The sequence below is a fragment of the Lepidochelys kempii genome, chromosome 4 (assembly GCF_965140285.1).
Source record: "Lepidochelys kempii isolate rLepKem1 chromosome 4, rLepKem1.hap1, whole genome shotgun sequence".
NCBI classification, from domain to species: Eukaryota; Metazoa; Chordata; order Testudines; family Cheloniidae; genus Lepidochelys; species Lepidochelys kempii.
In genome coordinates, this window is record NC_136383.1 from 110,512,349 (window position 1) to 110,532,496 (window position 20,148).

At 40.9% G+C, this 20,148-nt stretch overlaps 1 protein-coding gene across 16 annotated transcripts in view; it reads left to right on the top strand.

Moving 5' to 3' along the window:
- Positions 1-20,148, top strand: part of LCORL (ligand dependent nuclear receptor corepressor like) — a 182,311-nt gene that overhangs the window by 94,931 nt on the left and 67,232 nt on the right. For 12 of the 16 annotated variants that reach the window (XM_073342419.2, XM_073342418.2, XM_073342415.2 and 9 more), the window contains one exon: positions 19,517-19,771. In XM_073342419.2, coding sequence (XP_073198520.2) covers positions 19,517-19,771 — 255 coding nt within the window. Of the gene's footprint in view, positions 1-1,149; positions 1,269-1,668; positions 5,493-15,566; positions 19,009-19,516; positions 19,772-20,148 lie in introns of those variants that run through there. The other 4 variants (XM_073342429.2, XM_073342425.2, XM_073342427.2 and 1 more) reach the window with 4 other exon arrangements.

The following is a 20,148-nucleotide window of genomic DNA, read 5'->3' on the forward strand; positions in this document are numbered from 1 at the left end:
TTCCAAGTATTTTCTGTTCCCAAAAAGAACAGAGGCTGATACTGTATCTCTGACTCCTAAATACCTTTGGGAAATCACAGAAATTCAAGATGGTGACCCTCACAGCTATAATTCCATCATTAGATTCAGGGAATTGGTTTGCAGCCCTCGAACTTCAGGACAAGAACTAGTGGTCACCAAATGAAATTTAATACGCAGCAGGTTTAAAACAAACAAAAGGAAGTATTTTTTCACATAATGCAGTCAAACCGTGGAACTCTTTGCCAGAGGATGTTATGAAGGCCAAGATTATAACAGGGTTCAAAAAAGAACTGGATAAATTAATGGAGGATCAATGACTATTAGCCAAAATGGGCCGGGATGGTGTCCCCGACCTCTGTTTGCCAGAAGCTGGGAATGGGTGTCAGGCAGCCTGGATGAAAAAAAACCAATGATTTAAAAAAAAAAAAAAAAAAAAAAATTAAATCGGATTTTTTTTATTTAAATCAGATTTTTTTGATAAACTAAGATACATTATAGCTCAAAGATATCTCATAATGTAATAGGGATTATAAATTCTAATTCTATAGTATGAGACAATATATTCATGTAACATTTAAGAAAAGTTTTGTAAATGAGTTCCAATAGTTCACGGATTGGGGACCCAATCTTAGGAGTTCTAAGGGCTTCTGTATAGATTATTTAGGTTAATCTTTCTATCTACCCAATGGGACTCAGTGCTCAGTCTAGAAGATACCGTCAGAGATGCTTAGTTTTGCAGTTCTCAAACTGTGGATTTGTGTCTCCAGAGACAACATGATAACATAAAAAATGTTTTAAATAAATAAATATTATATATATATGAAAGAGGGAGAAAGAGAGAGAGAGAGAGAGAGAGAGAACAGACCTCAACCCTGTTGTCTATCTGCAAATTTGCGTGTACGAAGAGTCAATCCCTTACCTCTCTCTAAACGTGCAAAGTTTCAAAAAGTCCAAAGGATAGAAGATTGTTCTGGACAAGGAGAAGAAGTCTGGAGATAAATGTGAGAAGGGAGGGATAGGCAATAGAAACAAAAGTGAAGCTGTTTAAGCAGCATATTTCAGAAGTCTTGAGGTCTTTCTGAGTGTAACCTTCATTATCTGAGATCTACTATACCATTCTCTCACTAGAAGGGAAAACCTATAATGGCAGCAGGCCGTAAGAGAGACCCAGTTTGGGAATATTTTAATGAAGTTCCTCTACCTGTGGGTAAGACAGGCACGCGTGCAAAATGCAAACAGCGCAACAAAGAAATGCAAGGCCTGGTTGCCCAGATGAAACAACATCATGAGAAGTGTTCCTTCTCAGGAGGAAGCTGGGTTGAAGTTGATGAAAGAAACTTGTCTGAACATGCAGGATCTTCAGGTTGGTAAACTTTTTTTTTATTTCATACTGCTTTCTTAAGGACTGCTTGTCTTCCTTCTGGACTATTCTTGAATTCTCATGTTTGAGCAAAAATATATAGTTGTTGTTCTATGGTACTATGATTTTAGATGCAGTTGTGATAAAAAAATAAATAGCTGAAATAGGCAGATCTTCCTTTTACGGTTTCACCTTTAAAGTAGTACTGAGTGTCAGTGAATGCAATGAATAATTCTAAATGAGCACTATAGTAATAATAAATAACTGCATTGACTTATTTTGTTTAGGAGAATCCATCCTCAACATACAGGATTCTGAAGACTATCCACCTTCAAGATCACCATTATTTTCTATAGTTTCAGAGTTATCTGCCAGGGATAGTGTTTCAGTCACATCATGTATGTCACATAGCCACAGTATATCACCTGTAGCAAAAAGAAGAAAAAATCATCCAGAAACAACCATAGATAACTTTGTGATAAGAACCAGCAGATCACAAAAAGAGGTGATTGATGAAAAAGTTGCCTGGTTTGTTTATGCAACCAACTCTCTTTTCTGTATGATTGAGAATCCACACTTCATTAACATGGTTCAGTCATTAAGACCAGGAGACAGTCCACCCAACAGAGCAGATGCAACAGGCAAATTGCTGGATAAAGTGTATGAAAGAGAAATTGAGCAGTGTGCAAAAGGTCTAGAGGGTGAAATTGTTAACCTGAGTCTTGATGGGTGGAACAATGTCCACAATGATGCTGTTGTATGTGCTTGTGTGACAACAGAAGGAGGGAAGAACTTCCCTCCAGAAACAACTGATACATCAGGAAATGCGCACACAGCAGAATACTTACAAGAAGTAGCAGTAAAAGCTATAACAAACGGTGAAAAAAATTTTCAAATGGCTAGTATGCAGCTTGGTCACAGACAATGCTGCAAATGTATCCAAGATGAAAAGAAATTTAGAAGAGAGTCCCAAGCTAATACTATACGGTTGCAGAGCTCATTTGATGCACCTCCTAGCCAAAGACTTCAGTGTTCCAGAAATAAAGGCTAATGTTGTTGAAATTGCAAAATACTTCCGTGACAACCACTTTGCAGCAGCTGCTCTGAAAAAAGCGGGAGGAACCAAGCTAATTCGCCCACAAGACATGTGATGGAACTCCGTAGTGGACTGTTTTGAGCACTATATCAAGAACTGGCCTAATCTGATGTCAGTTTGTGAACAAAATTTGAAAAAATAGATGGCACTGTCACAGCCAAAGTTCTCAACATTGGGCTTAAGAGAAATGTTGACTGCATGCCGAGCACCCTGAAGCCTATTTCTGTAGCCTTGAACAAAATGCAGGGAAATAGCTGTTTTATTGTTGACGCTGTTGAAATTTGGAAGGAACCGAGTGAGATCTTAAAAACAGAAATATGCAATGACAGAGTTAAATTACAAGCATTAAAAAAAAACGAATGGGACAAGCACTATCTCCAGCTCATTTTCTTGCAAATATTCTCAATATTCGGTACCAGGGTCAAACCTTAATTGCTGAAGAGGAGGAGTTGGCTAGGACATGGGCATCCAGCAATCATCCCTCCGTAATGCCAACTATAATAAACTTCAGAGCTAAGGGTGAACCATTCAAAGAAAATATATGTTTGTTGATGATGTTTTAAAGAAAGTCACACCAGTTCACTGGTGGAAGTCGCTTAAGAACTTGGATTCAGAGAGTGTTGAAGTGATGATCTCACTTTGAACAGCAGTAGCTTCTTCCACCAGCGTAGAAAGAATATTTTCTTCCTTTGAACTAATTCATTCCAAATTGAGAAATCGTTTGGGACCTGAAAAAGCAGGAAAGCTTGTTTTTCTTTTCCAGATTATGAACAAACATGAAACGGACAGTGAAGACAACTGAGTTAGTTGCAGAAGCCAGTATTTTAAGTTTCTCATGTTGACCTGGCTGACGTAGTCGATTTAATTTTTTTTAATATTTCATTTAACTATTTTAGTTAAAACAATTTAAACAAAAACAAACCTGCTTTTAGAAAACTTGAATGTTTAACTAAATTCAAAAATTCATATGCTTGTTTTGTGAAAATATTATATATTTGTTGTGGAAGAAAAAAAATCCAGAATACATAATGTTGTTGCTTTAGTTAAATAAAACAATTTAAATGTTTGTCTGGTGATGTTCTCCTCCTAATACAGCCTGGCAAGAAAATCCTCCAATATTAATGATTAACCTGTTGAATTAAAGATAGTTCACCTCCCAATGACTTCATAAATATCTGCTTCAATTACCTTTGGTAAATGAAATAACCAAATGATCATCAGAAAATTAATCTGAGAAGTTTTAAAAAAAAACTTTAAAAATGTATAGTGTGTACCTTCTAAAAATGAAACCTATCTCTGTCTCTGAGTTATGAGGAATATCTATTAAGGTTATAACAGCCAACGAGAACGCACTTTTATGTAGAAATCCATGATTAAATCAAGTCTTCCTGACTAATGATTTAAACCAATTTGATTTAAATCAAATCCACCCTGGTGACAGGGGATGGATCTCTTGATGGTTACCTGTTCTGTTCATTCCCTCTGAAGCACCTAGCATTGGGCACTGTCGGAAGACAGGATATTGGGCTAGGTGGACCTTTGGTCTGACCTAGTATGGCCATTCTTATCAACAAAAAACATAACATATGTACTTTTGCTGCGCAAATCAGCCCTCACAAAAGGTTAGTCTGTTTCACTCAACCGGGATCAGTTCCAGTAGTAAGTGCTTCCCTTCATCCTCTCCTGTATGTCCCAGGGTTATTGTCAAAAGTCGTGGCAGTGGTAGCCGCTTATCTACATCAGCTGGGAACAACGCACAAACTTAATAGGGGCTTCTCTAGGTGCAGTAACAGTCAGACTTTACCTCCCTGTGGACAGGCGTACAACTTTAAGAAGCCTAATCTCCCAGGTTCAAGTAAGCCACCAGACGTTGGCCAGAAATTGTCTCCAGCTACTAAGACATGTAATAGCTTGTACTTTTGTAATACAACACGCCAGTTTACATCTTTGCTGTCTGCAGTGCTGTCAGAACAGTCCATCTCCAGAGCAATTGCTGTCTAGACAAGCTGCTGTCTGTCCATCATCATGTGCCAGACTCACTCAGTTTGTGGAAGGAGTTTCTGTTTAGGAGTTCCTTTTACCCAATGCAACCCCCCCCCTCACCTCCCCATCATTATAACTTTAGAAACATGCCTTATAGGTTGTGAGTGGGCATCTAAGGACGTGCACCACTCAGGGCAAATCATCTGTCCAAGAGTCTTCTGCACATCAACTTTGTGGAATTAAGGGCTGTCAGGAATACCTGTATTCGTAAACAGAGGTCAATCCATCATAGTCATGACAGACAACAGAGCCTATGTGCTCTATATAAATCATTGGGGCTAAGCGGAGGGAGCAAGAGCCCCCTGCTTTTGTGCTCACGCACTAAAAGTATGGAACTGGTGTACAGTCAACGTACTCATCTCAACCTTGTACTTTCCAGGGATACAAAACACCATGATCAACAATTTGAGCAGGCACTTCTCCCAAAATTAAGAATGGGAGCTAAACTTTCAGATTTTCAAATGTATTCTTCTGTTTGGGGGGGGTTTCCAGAAATAGAATAATAGATTATCAGGGTTGGAAGGGACCTCAGGAGGTCATCTAGTCCAATCCCCTGCTCAAAGCAGGACCAATCCCCAACGAAGTCATCCAGCCAGGGCTTTGTCAAGCCTGACCTTAAAAACGTTGAAGGAAGGAGATTCCACCACCGCCCTAGGTAACGCATTCCAGTGTTTCACCACCCTCCCAGTGAAATTTTTTTTCCTAATATTACAACCTAAACCTCCCCCACTGCAACTTGAGACCATTACTCATTGTTCTATCATCTGGTACCACTGAGAACAGTCTAGATCCATCCTCTTTGGAACCCCCTTTCAGGTAGTTGAAAGCAGCTGTCAAATCCCCCCTCATTCTTCTCTTCTGCAGACTAAACAATCCCAGTTCCCTCAGCGTCTCCTCATAAGTCATGTGTTCCAGTCCCCTAATTACAGGTTTCAGAGTAACAGCCGTGTTAGTCTGTATTCGCAAAAAGAAAAGGAGTACTTGTGGCACCTTAGAGACTAACCAATTTATCTGAGCGTAGGCTTTCGTGAGCTACAGCTCACTTCATCGGATGCATACTGTGGAAACTGCAGAAGACGTTATATACTCAGAGACCATGAAACAATACCTCCTCCCACCCCACTCTCCTGCTGGTAATAGCTTATCTAAAGTGATCATTCGAGAGTGGTCACTTTGGATGGGCTATTACCAGCAGGAGCGTGAGTTTGTGTGTGTGGGGGGGGGGGAGGGTGAGAGAACCTGGATTTGTGCTGGAAATGGCCCAACTTGATGATCACTTTAGATAAACTATTACCAGCAGGACAGTGGGGTGGGAGGAGGTATTGTTTCATGGTCTCTGTTTCATGGTCTCTATGTGTATATAATGTCTTCTGTAGTTTCCACGGTATGCATCCGATGAAGTGAGCTGTAGCTCACGAAAGCTCATGCTCAAATAAATTGGTTAGTCTCTAAGGTGCCACAAGTACTCCTTTTCTCCTTACAATGTGTATGATAATAAAGTTGGGCCATTTCCAGCACAAATCCATGTTTTCTCACCCCCTTCCCCCCCCCCCCCCCCAAACTCACTGTCCTGCTGGTAGTAGCTTATCCAAAGTGACCATTCTCCTTACAATGTGTATGATAATCAAGGTGGGCCATTTCCAGCATAAATCCAAGTTTAACCAGAACGTCTGGGGGGGGGGTAGGAAAAAACAAGGGGAAATATGCTACCTTGCATAATGACTTAGCCACTCCCAGTCTCTATTTAAGCCTAAATTAATAGTATCCAATTTGCAAATGAATTCCAATTCAGCAGTTTCTCGCTGGAGTCCCCTAATTGTTTTTGTTGCCCTCCACTGGACACTTTCCAATCTTTCCACATCCTTCTTGTAGTGTGGGGCCCAAAACTGGACACAGTACTCCAGATGAGGCCTCACCAATGTCGAATAGAAGGGAACAATCACGTCCCTCGATCTGCTGGCAATACCCCTGCTTATACAGCCCAAAATGTCATTAGCCTTCTTGGCAACAAGGGCACACTGTTGACTCGTATCCAGGTTCTCGTCCACCATAATCCCTAGGTCCTTTTGTGCAGAATTCCTGTCTAGCCATTCGGTCCCTCGTCTGTAGCGGAGCATGGGATTCTTCCTTCCTAAGTGCAGGACTCTGCGCTTGTCCTTGTTGAACGTCATCAGATTTCTTTTGGCCCAATCCTAGACAAATCAGAGGTCCCTCTGTATCGTATCCCTACCCTCCAGCGTATCTACCACTCCTCCCAGTTTAGTGTCATCTGCAAACTTGCTGAGGGTGCAGTCCATGCCATCCTCTGGATCATTAATGAAGATACTCAACAAAACCGGCCCCAGGACTGACCCTTGGGGCACTCCGCTTGATACCGGCTGCCAACTAGACATGGAGCCATTGATCACTATCCGTTGAGCCCGACGATCTAGCCAGCTTTCTGTCCACCTTAGGGTCCATTTATTCAGCCCATACTTCTTTAATTTGCGGGCAAGAATACTGTGGGAGACAGTATGAAAAGCTTGGCTAACGTCAAGGAATAAACATGTCCACTGCTTTCCTCTCATCCACAGAGCCAGTTATCTCTTCATAGAAGGCAATTAGATCAGTCAGGCATGACTTGCCCTTGGTGAATCCATGCTGACTGTTCCTGATCACTTTCCTCTCCTCTAAGTGTTTCAGAATTGATTCCTTGAGGACCTGCTCCATGATTTTTCCAGGGATCTCTTTGCCCCACCACTGCCAACAGAAAGTTCAGGAAACTTTGTTGGAGGGGAGGGCTGGATCCTCAGTCCATAGGGGATGCCTTCCTGTCCTCTTGGATAGAGGGCCTTCCCTATGCATTTCTGCTGACACTGTTGATCCTGAGAGTGGCAAACAAGATCAGGCGAAGTCCTCTTCACTGCACTGACTTGGCCGAGAGAAGTCTGGTACCTTTACCTGATTCACCTCTCCTCCGTCTATTCCACATGTGCTGTCTCCAGTCAGATTTTTTAACTCTAAGCTTGACTCCTCAATGGTTCTCGGTGATAGTAACTTCCTGTTTGACAGAGGTACAACCGGTTCTGTTCGAACAAAGGAACATTTCTACTAGAAACACTCACCTCAAAAAGTGGGAAGAGATTTCACCACTGGTGTGTCCACTAACAGTTTTTGTCTGCTCTATCTTCCCTCTTCACTATTCTCAGTTGCCTGATGGAATTTAAAAAAAAGTCTTTTCACGAGTTCTGTCAAGGTTCATTTGGTGGCTATCGCAGCCTTTCATTCACAAGTAGAGATTTTCTGTGTTTGCTCACTCCACCGTGTGTTAAATAGTGTTACATTTGCAAATAAATTGTAGCTCTGCAGTTTCTCTTTGAAGTCTGTATTTGAAGTTTTTTTGTTGAAGTATGGCTATTTTTAAATCTGTTATAGAATATCCAGGGAGATTGAAGTGTTCTCCTACTGGCTTTTGTATGTTCCTATTCCTGATGTCTAATTTGTTTCCATTAATTATTTATTGTTCGGTTTGGCCAATGTACATGGCAGAGGGGCATTGCTGGCACATCATGGCATATATCACATTAGTAGATGTGCAGGTGAATGAGCTCCTGATGGTGTTGCTCATGTGGTTGGGTCCTCTGATGGTGTCACTAGAGTAGATATGAAAACAGGCAACGGGGTTTGTTACAGGGATTGGTTCCTGGGTTAGTGTTTCTGTGGTGTGGTATGTAGTTGCTGCTGAGTATTTGCTTCAGAATGGAAGGCTGTCTGTACGCAAGGACTGGCCTGCCTCCCAAGGTCTGTAGGAGCCTTCAATCTCCGTGGACATTCTATAACAGATTTAAAAGTAGCCATACTTCAACAAAAAAACTTCAAAAACAGACTTCAAAGAGAAACTGCAGAGCTACAATTCATTTGCAAATTTAACACCATTAATTTGGCATTGAATAGGGACTGGGAGTGGCTGGCTCACTACAAAAGCAATTTTCCCTGTTTTGGTATTGATACCTCCTCATCAATTATTGGGAGTGGACCACATCCACCCTGATGGAATTGGCCCTGTCAACTCTGGTTCTCCACTTGTAAGGTAACTCCCTTCTCTTGTGTCAGTATATTTATGCTTGCATTTGTAATTTTCACTCCATGCATCTGAAGAAGTGGGTTTTTTACCCATGAAAGCTTATGCCCAAATAAGATTGATCAAGGGGCTGATTAATTTTTTCCGACAAGTTAGAAAGTCTACTCCTGCATGGAATTCGAACTTGGTTCTTAATTATTTCATGAAACATCTGTTTGAACCGATGGCTAAATGTTTGTTGCTTCATTTGTCGATGAAGACATCCTCCTTGGTGGCCATTAATTCTGCCCAGAGAGCAGGAGAAATGGGTTCATTAGTGGCAGATTCACCCTTTACAGTATTCTTCAGAGAAAAATAATTGTTACAGCATCCTAAGTCCCTACCTAAATATCTTTTAACATTCATGTTAGGTAACCAAGTTTTTCATTAGTCTTTTTTCCCCTCCCCACAAACCACAGCAATGTAGGGAGGGAGCTGTCCTCCGTACATATATGTTAGAAAGGCATTAGCCGTCTATCTGGACAGAACTAAACCATTTAGGAAGTCTCCTAGAGTGTTTCATTTGTGGACATATCCAAGGATCCACAGTTTCCAGCTGGAGAGTTTTAAGGTTGATTTCAGGATATATTTTTCTGAGAGGCTGCTAACGTTCCACCTCCTTCCAGAGCATTAACTAATTTTACAAGATCCCAGTCTATTTCTTTGGTGCTATTGAGAATAGTTCCAGTTGCAGGAATTTGCAGAGCTGCTACTTGGTCTTCATTCATACTTTTCCCAAACAATGCTTTTATACTTGCTGCCAGATTAGAAGCTGCTATTGGCAATCCAGCTCTGTCATCACTCTTAGATCCAGCTCCAAAATTCCCTTATCCTTCTGGGAATACTGCTCGGGAGTCAGCTGAATTGGATTGCTCATAGGGATGCTACTTGAAGAAGGAGAGGTTGCTCAGCTTGTGCAGTAACTGGAGTTCCTTGAGATATGCATCCCTACGGGCACACCACAACCTGCCTTCCTTCATCTCTGTTTCGGAGTTGCTTCTTGCGGGGCTTCGCAGCAGAGAAAGAATTGAGGGTGGTTCGCCTGCACAGCTTTACATATCCTTGGTATGGGGCATGAGGATGTCTGGAGAACATGCATTGGCCAAACACACTGCTACTGAAAATCTTCAGTCAAAAGCACATCTATGCATGAGCACATGAAGTGGAGAACCCTTCTGGGGACGCACATCTCAAAGAGCTCTAGTAACTGCACAAGACGAGTAACCGGTCCTTTCTTCAGAGGGCTTCTGGTAGCCTATGAGCCCAGTTGTGGCCACAGCTTAACAGAAAACAATAGTTCCACTAAAAGTGGATCAGCATTCATCTGAGAAGCTCTTTTCTTCAGCCAGCCTTTCTCCAGGAGTTGAGTGCTGGAGGCCTGTGGTCCTCTCTGGTCTGTTCCAAACAAACTCTGCTCTGATCTCCCCTCGTAAGCTGTTCCTTCCAAGTCTGACATCTCTCACAAGTGGGGTGCGGCTGACTGAGCCCATAATAGTTTATTAACTGTGTGGTGCCCAATGTGGGGTTTGTATACCTCATCACACCCTCGGTAGACTTTCTAAAATGTGTGTATATCCAAACCACCAACTAAACTAGTCATCTATGTTCTCTACAAAGGGCCATCCCAGTATAGTGATCCTGTATAGTATAGCTTAGAAGATGGACTTGAACATTTTTGGCATGCTAGTACAAGCATTTGTTTAATAGGTACAGCACCTAGAACATGGGGGCGGTCTTGATGCTGGGGACTCCAGACAGTAATAAATAATACATCAGGGAGACTCAAACTGGGGGTCATGACCCCTTAAGGGGTCACAAGGTGGTTACATGGGGGTCATGAGCTGTCAGCTCCATGGGGCTGACAGCCCCGAGCCGCCATTAAATTAAATTATCTCTTCGATTTTTAATTTATAAAGGGGGTCACACTCAGAGGCTTGCTGTGTGAAAGGGGTCACCAATACAAAAAGCTTGAAAACCACTATAATACAGAGTAATAATAATTACAGTTACTCAGTAGCTCCATCATTGTCTTCCCTTGTATTTTGGACTGGAATGTTGAGAAATCATGGGCAGAAAAATTCCAACTACTCCTCACTGACACTCCTGAAGCTGGGAGCAATACCTACTTTGGTCCCAGTACCAGCGAGGGACCTGCATCTCCCTGGGCAAAAGTTAGAGCAACCACAGAGCTACTTTCTGTTAGGCCAAATTCTTAAGGACTGTTCCACTGCCTGAGGAATGGTGCACACACACATACTGGGGAAATCCTCAGCTGCCCAGTGATTTGGGAAAAATAGGTGGCCTGACTTCATGTCTAAATGCCACAAGTACTCCTTTTCTTTTTATTTAAATAGCTCTTAGCTATAGTCATGACTTCCTAAGAAATAATAAAACACATCTTTGCACTGTATTACTAGGGTGTTCATCCAAAGCGTATTTGGTGCTACCTACTGAGGATTAAAAAAAAAAATTCCATAACCGCACTATATATAGAGAGATGCAGTTTATTTTTTTTGCAAGAGTGTATTTATTATATTTACTGTTTTCACATTCACTAAATTTAGTTACTATTATGTACATACAGTGAAACACTTCTGCTAAGTAGAATATTAAACTTTTTAATATTTTTTTCATTTGTAAAAAAATACAGTTTTATAAGCACAGTTACACATAATTTTTTGACTTTGTCATATAATGCAACTGGGGCATATGTATTGTAATTTAATTACTTCAACCTAGCAAGTCCTTTATTGAATTTATCTTTTAAAAATATTTTTCAGTATTCATCAACATACTTTTAAAAATTACATTTCAGTACTTTTGCATAAGTAAATTTTTACTTGACAGAAGTATACAGTATGTGATTGAAAATCCTGTATAAATCCAAGGTCACATATTGTTTTCATTTGAATTTTTCTCATTGACTGGTAGCACTCTCAAGACCCACAACACTTCAACCTGTCTTGAAGAGCTGTTGGGCATTATATCTTCTTCATTATATCTTCTAATCAGTTCCCTGCCATATCATATTTGAAAAGAAAAGCTAGGTTTCTCATTCTTTTCCCCCAAACAAGTTTTTCTAGTCTATATGATTCCTCCACCATCTGAGAAGTTAAAGAAATATGATCTGTCTCAGAAAGAATAGTAGTATAGTGCACACTCTCTCTATATATTATTTCAGTAACACTGATGTGGCCAGATTACCAACAGATTCAGTTGTGGTATCTCACTAAGTCAGGGTTGAGTTGGGTACATAAATGAACAGAGGAGGAACACATAGGGAGTATGAGATGCACATCGTCCCCAAGGAAGTTGCTGATATTTTTAAAATCTGGTCTAGACTAAAGAAATTCATGTTTCTTGAAGATTTTTCACCAGGATTTGAGAGGGGTGATGTTTTCAGGAGTGTAAATACAGAATTTCACACAGCTCTGATCTTGAACCCAGTCTTTCAAAGTTATTATCAAGAACTTTGTGGCCTGATTCTCACTTAACCTTTTAGCTGCAGAGCTCTTAGATAAGTTATGTTATTTATAAGAAAAATCTGGACCTGATGATGTGAAACCAAAGTAGCATCTACTGGTAAGCAAAGTGATTAGCACCTCAGGGTTTATTTTTAGATTCTGTGTGGGTCTTTCAGTTAAATATATACACCCATACACATAAGTTGTATGTGCTTGTTTAGCATTGACCCAAGAGTTCTTTAAAGAATTGTAGAAAAACAAATATAAAGTAGTCCCATGTTTAGGTATAAAGATAATAAAATATGAAATTCAAAGTACTATTTATAATTAAGTCATGTGCAATCTTGAGTCATGTTCTGCCTCTTCCACACACACACATATTCTCCATATATTAGCTTTTTATGGTAAATAAGTTTAAATCTGTAAATTTACAGTAACTGGCAGTTGAAGATCTGGGTTGATTTTAATGGATTTTTTTCCATAGGTCATATAAAATTGGAAAATGTTCAGAGGGGATTTTCTTTTTAAAGCCTAATATTTGAGAGAATGTTTTGATGGGAAATTTGAATCTCCAGTGTTCAGACTGAGTGAAAAGATGACTTCTGCAATTACCAGCTTTGCAAATTCAACCTGGGGTCTAACAGTCAGTGTGTGATTTACACATGATCAACAGTAAAGATTCTGAAATTGGAAAAAACAGTAATTTTGTGGATACAGAGAGATTATTGCTACATAGCTTACTCTCCACTATTATGTTATTTCAGCAACTTTGATAGTAATTGTATTTCACTAAAGATGCCAGATGGGCAGATTTTTCATTCCTGGTTTTTGTGCTCCCTAGCATAACATAGGGTGAACTCTCCAAGTTCTGTAGTTTTTGTGGTTCCTAAAGGCACAGAGAGTGTGTTGGGGTGCAAGCCACCTCACCTTCCCGTCTCCACTGGTGGTTGCATATTACCCAGGAATCTGTAGTTCTTTTCTAGTCAGCTCTTTCTTGACTGTGTCAGCAAAAGAACTTCGCTCTCTCGTCCCTGCTCCAGCTGGTAGCCTGCTTAGTGTTGATCATACTTCAGATATCTTTTTGTGTTTGTTAACTTTTTGACTGTTACATTTTTCAGTAGTTCTTTTCTTGCTCTAGTTTGGGAACTTCAGTTCCATAGGTAGGCATTTATTTCTATTAGATGCTTCGGTGCTTTAATTTCACCACTTTGTCCTTGCATTAGCGTTTTTGCCTTGATGTCTGTTGTTTCATCACTTTGACACTTGTTGCCTTGCTGCTGCTTCACCTTTTTCACCTTGTTTTTTGTTTTTGGTTCCCCCCCCCCCCCCCCCAAAGCTTCCTTAAGTCTTTTTGGCTCTGGTCTGCATTTCAGAGTTCGCTAAATTACAAAGCTATTTGCACTGAGTGGTTTTTCTGTTTTTCAAAATATCATCCACTGCCTTTACCCTTAAGGAGCTAGGAAGATTACTTAATGGAGTCAGTGTCCATGAGGCAGAAAAATATCAGTAATAGAGAAGTGTGCTTGCTGTGCCCTGTGCCAGGGTGTTAGATTGTAATGTGGTAGGGAGTATTACATCTCTCTCCAACCATTCAGGCATCATGTGGATTGCCTTCAGGGTCTCCTCAGAGAAGTCCTGGAGATTCTAGAAGGTGTCTTAAGACTGACTGAGAGTGTATCCAAAGAGAAATTCTCAAACCATAAGTCTTAGTTGTCTTCAGCTGCTAACGTTAAAAATTTATGACAGCACCACTGAAGTGCCCTGCACTTCATGCAGAGTCCCTCATACCCTTGGAGTCTTTGCGCCTGAAAATTAGTGGTACTGAGCTCCTGCTCATCGGATAAGGTATTGCCTCTGAACAAGAAGCATTGGCAGGAGGCTAGAGATAGCCAGCTGACCTCTTGTGCTTCACTGATGAAGCCCCCAACTCCAGGCAGCTTTATATTCAGATATCCATGATTCCCTTTTGTTTCCAGGGCTTGAGGTTGAGATGGAGCTAGGAATCATGAATGGCAGTACTTGGCTCCTTCAGATGTTGGAGTACTGCTTTCAGTGGTTCCCTCTAATGCTGTACCATGAGCTGTCAGATTTCTTGGCGCAACCTGAACTTATTTTTGTACTGTTTTGGCACCTCTGGTGTCGGTGTTCTTTGCGCAGTGTGTTGATGCATCCCAATGTAGTGTTGACACTTAAGACCAAACCATCATATCAGCTCATTAGTTCTTCAGACATTTGGGTGGGGCAGGGTGCTGTCATTGTTACCTGGATTCTGAAGAACTGGAGAACTCATCTGATAGCAAATACATGCCAGCATGGAGAAGCAGCACGCTAAATGTTGAGATAGGGCAAGTCCAGGAATTTTCAAGGGCTGTGATATGTGGGTCAGAAACCCAAGTCCAGTAGGGCTGCATTTTTCTTGCTATCTGTCTTGCAGCTGCTGGTGACAGAAATGTGACAGGCAACTTATACCACTGCTCCATTCTTGGAGACAGTTGTGGAAAAGTCTATCTTTCCAATGAATGGCATCAGTCATGTGTTCCTCCCTTCCCACAAGAACCTGGTGACCAACACAACTATGGTTCAAGCAAAAACGAGTCAAACACATGGCACCAGGCCCCAGAAACCTCAGGTCAGAGATCATAGAATCATAGAATATCAGGGTTGGAAGGGACCCCTGAAGGTCATCTAGTCCAACCCCCTGCTCGAAGCAGGACCAATTCCCAGTTAAATCATCCCAGCCAGGGCTTTGTCAAGCCTGACCTTAAAAACCTCTAAGGAAGGAGATTCTACCACCTCCCTAGGTAATGCATTCCAGTGTTTCACCACCCTCTTAGTGAAAAAGTTTTTCCTAATATCCAATCTAAACCTCCCCCACTGCAACTTAAGACCATTACTCCTCGTTCTGTCATCTGCTACCATTGAGAACAGTCTAGAGCCATCCTCTTTGGAACCCCCTTTCAGGTAGTTGAAAGCAGCTATCAGATCCCCCCTCATTCTTCTCTTCTGCAGGCTAAACAATCCCAGCTCCCTCAGCCTCTCCTCGTAAGTCATGTGTTCTAGACCCCTAATCATTTTTGTTGCCCTTCGCTGGACTCTCTCCAATTTATCCACATCCTTCTTGTAGTGTGGGGCCCAAAACTGGACACAGTACTCCAGATGAGGCCTCACCAATGTCGAATAGAGGGGAACAATCACGTCCCTCGATCTGCTCGCTATGCCCCTACTTATACATCCCAAAATGCCATTGGCCTTCTTGGCAACAAGGGCACACTGCTGACTCATATCCAGCTTCTCGTCCACTGTCACTCCTAGGTCCTTTTCCGCAGAACTGCTGCCTAGCCATTCGGTCCCTAGTCTGTAGCGGTGCATTGGATTCTTCCATCCTAAGTGCAGGACCCTGCACTTATCCTTATTGAACCTCATCAGATTTCTTTTGGCCCAATCCTCCAATTTGTCTAGGTCCTTCTGTATCCTATCCCTCCCCTCCAGCGTATCTACCACTCCTCCCAGTTTAGTATCATCCGCAAATTTGCCGAGAGTGCAATCCACACTATCCTCCAGATCATTTATGAAGATATTGAACAAAACCGGCCCCAGGACCGACCCTTGGGGCACTACACTTGATACCGGCTGCCAACTAGACATGGAGCCATTGATCACTACCCGTTGAGCCCGACAATCTAGCCAGCTTTCTACCCACCTTATAGTGCATTCATCCAGCCCATACTTCCTTAACTTGCTGACAAGAATACTGTGGGAGACCGTGTCAAAAGCTTTGCTAAATGGAATTAATATGGACAAAGAAATTATAAATCGGCAGGTATAGCCTTTTTGTATTGTGATCTATTGGGCCTTCAAAGCCAATGTGCAGGTCATGCTTTGGAAAAATGTGTCTGTGTTGGTGGAGTCCTTTCACAAGGGCAAATACTAGAATTGGATCATTTTCAGACAGTCATTGATGTGGATAATAAGATAGTAACAGCCTAAGTTAAAGGTGTTGTGGTTCAAATGCAAGACAAACAAAGCTTTTAGCAAGCAAGCAGGCTGGTCTCTCGTGTCGGCTTTTCCACCCTCTCTTATTCTCTCTCTATCCTTGCGCATTACATACTCCACCAGCAAAAAGGAAACAGCAAAAGGAATAATATGACTTTGATTAATATTCTTATTTACCGGCTTCTATCTACTACATTCCTTGCTCTTGGGCCTTTAGCCCAGTCCGGGGAGGCTTCCCATGGTTCATGTCCTCTGGGCGACTTCCCATGGTTCATGTCCTTGAAAGGAGCAGTGTGTGCACTGCTCCCACACAACACTCAGGGTGTGCTCTGAATGTTTCCTGGAGCATGAACCCTTCATAAAGGAATGGATGACTGTATGTCTGCTTCTCTGCTAGCTGCCAAATAGGTACTTAATAGAACCTCTGAGAGGAATGGGTGGGTACTCCTATAGAGAAGATAAGAGTTGAAGGCAACTCTGTTTTTTCTGTATTTTGTGGTTGGGTCCATTGAGCTTCTCACAAGGGAAGGAGGGGAAAGAGAGAGAAGCCCCACTGAAGAGGCAATTTGCGAGCTTGTTATCCCCAATGGCCACTGGTTGCCTAATTCTCCTTTAAATTGGGAGCACACATGTTCCCCTTCTTGGACAGATGGCTGGTCAAAGACACAATTGAAATAATTCCACCTCACTACTGGGTAGTTTGAGTAGTTTATGATGCTCCCTAGTGGCTTCAGTTCCTCAGCAAACAATAAGAGAAAGTAGGAGCCATGCTAGACATGGCTCAGCTGAATGCCTTTTTTTGGCTCAGGGCAGAATCCCAGACAGCCCCAATTAGAGAAAGCATAAGCAGTGGAACAGCTCAGACCATGCTGTCAATGTTCGATCTCCTTGCTGCAGCTGTGTTAGTAGTACCCTGGACAGTCCCCATATGAAGCAAGTTCATTTGATCCCAAGATCCCATTGAAATATGCATCACAGGGACTTGTGCATCACACTTGAGTGACATGATCCTAGTGGCAGTCCAGCAAGCTATTGCCAGTTAGGAATTGACTTGCAAATACTTCTCTTCCAAATTGTAGTGAAAAATGGATACAGCCAACCTGTGCTGCTGAGCCCACGTTCAGGGATTCCATATTTAGGAAGTTGGGCTCTCACGGAACAGCAGTTGCACATCATTCTTGTGGAGAGGAGCGTGGTCCTAAACACATTAGGCACTTTCAGAGATCTGCTATCTCTAAAAGTAGTGCTGATTCAAATGCACTCTGATTCCCACATTCTGTATGCACAGGTAGGATGATAGTGGATCATGCCTTGATATTCAGAAGCTCTGAAGGTGTGGGAATAGTGGGCGCAGCCCCACCAACATTTCTGGTCGCCATGGGTGATTACTCTGAACCAGGATGCCATACTCCATCCCAACTTGACAGCCCTCACTGATGGTTTTTAGTAGAGCTTCATCAGCATGCTGTCTCCGAGTAGGAGTACTGTGTCATACTGGTCTCTTTGAAACCATTTGTTAGAGGACTTAAAATTTGTAAGAGGTAAAAGTTCAGTGATGTAGTAGGCCCACATGGGTTTGAGCCCTTTAAATTCCTCAGTCCCCACTAATTAAACCTGCTTAATCGTCTGTCTGAGAATAATTTAAACACCACAGTAACTGCATCCAGGTTCATTTGGCAGACGTTTCAGCTTCTCAGGACCCTAGTTGAAGAGTAAACCAGTTTCTCTGCATCCCTTATTGTAAATTTTTGAGAGGCTTGACGCTATTGAAATCCCCATCAAAAAGTTCATGGTGTCATAGGATAGTGATATGGTCTTGACAAAGCCGATGAAAGTTCTCTGGCACACTCAGTACCTGTGAGCTCAAAAAAGGGCAGTGGTTAGATTCCTGGGTCTTGTGTGCCACTTCTGTTGTTAGAGGGGGAGGAGGGTGGAAGAGAGGAGTATGATGCCCTAGCCAACTACTGCTGCCCTTAGAGACCAAAAATCTTAGAGCTTGGGGAGTGGTGCCTGTCTTGTGCTAAAAAGCGCAAGTGAGAATTCTGCCAAAATTGTATCTTCAGAGAAGCAGAATTACAAGATAAGTAATCCTGCTTTATAAGGTTCCCCACACTCTTTGCCATGACATTTGGGCTGCTGTACAGCAATATTGCTGGAATATTTAAAGCACAATTAAAACATATAATGAAACTAAGATTAACTATAGAAACCATCTTTTTTGTCAAAATAAATGCGATTCAGACATGTAAGGGTTCATTGTTGAATGGGATATGGAGATTTAGCCATTCAACTCCATTGGATGATTTTTGTATCTGAGAGTAAATCCCGTGTATTGCATTGAAAACTCATCTTATGTCAGCAAGAGTAGAAACTATAAGGAAGTAATGATCTATTTTGATAATCTTTCTAACTATTCTTATTCAGTGCTAATTTTTTTTTTTTTTTTTTGCTTTGTTGATTTGGCAGACCTTTTATATTACAGCAGAAGGTGGGATTTTACGTTATTTTGGTGTTTCTCAAACTATGGTCTATGGCAAAGTTGCGGAGTGATCTGATGAGACCTGGCTAGTCACATGATGCTGTCTCTTTTTTTCCTTTTTCCAGCTGGTAAACTGTATTAAAAGATGGCTAAAATATGTTACACTTCTAATACTACTTTTCTGTGTTGGAAAAATTAAGCAATTGCTGTTTTTGCCATAGGGATGTTATGTGAACACAAATTAAAGGAGATATGGCCACATAATTGAAAGTGGGAAAGGAAATTGTTCCCTAAGACAATAGTTTCTCTATTAGAACATGGAAAAAATTTGAGAAATCCAACGTTAGTTTATTACAGAACTACAATTTGTATGGGACATTTCTAATGACTTCTTACCAGCTTGTCTCCGCAATCCTGAATTGACAATGTGGACAATGAAAATTAACTTAATGTGTAAGTGGAACAGCTCTTTGTCAAACTTAATCTTTGGAATATTCTGACATTCTCAGAAAAACAATCAATACTAAGGATTAATTGTGTGTAAAACTGCATTTTTAAAATAAATATTTTGTTTGCTATAGTAAAAGTTCATTCTTAAAGTAACATTTTTGGACTACACTGTAACTTATAGCTTTATTTAATTCACTTGCACTATTTTTGTTTAAACACCTTTCACACCTGAAACCACAGACCCAGAAGTCTACAAGACAGATTTCAGCTCAGTATATTTTAAAAATCAAAGGGCTGGATTCTGGCACCCTTGCTTACATTAAGTAGTACCTTACTTCCCAGGTAATCTCACTGATTTCCATAGAATTACAGATGGAGTAAGGTAGAAAGGGATTCAAAATCTGGGCCAAAATGATTAAATTTCTTAAGTATTTATTGAAAGAAAAATAATCAAAGAAAATTGTTTTTTTATATTAATGCATATGTTCCATGTGTTCTTTTCCCCCCCCAGATCTTCCTCAGAACTGTGATCCTAACATTCCCCTAGTTGCTCAGGAATTAATGAAAAAGATGATCCGTCAGTTTGCAATTGAATACATTTCAAAAAGTAGCAAAATTCAAGAGAATAGAAATGGTTCATCATTTGAACCAAGTCTGATATGTAAAAATATCCAAATGAACCAAACGGAAAACTCCCTTCAGGAAGAACAGGATAGCCCTCTAGACCTCACTGTGAATAGAACTCAAGAACAGAAAACTCAGCAAGGTAAATCTTTTGTATCTGTTTCTTTAATATCCTGCTGTTTTGAAATTGTTTTCATGTAGAATTGTCTTATTGTCCAAATCTGAACAATTTAAAATAATCACTATTTTAAAATGTTTGTCTATCCAAAGTAGCATTCAATACATTAAAATAAATTATATTGTAGATTATTAAAATCCATGTACAAAAAAATCAGTTATTGCATGATTGATTTTTCTGTATTTTTTTCAGCATTAACAAATGGTTCTCTAAACAGCTGCAGAAATCTCATGGGAAAACTTTGAAAAAATTCTTTCAAAAAACATTTTTGTTTGTGTGCCATGTTTCCCTAAAAGCTAAATATCCCCACTCCTGGATCCATGCACTCAGTGACTGTTAGT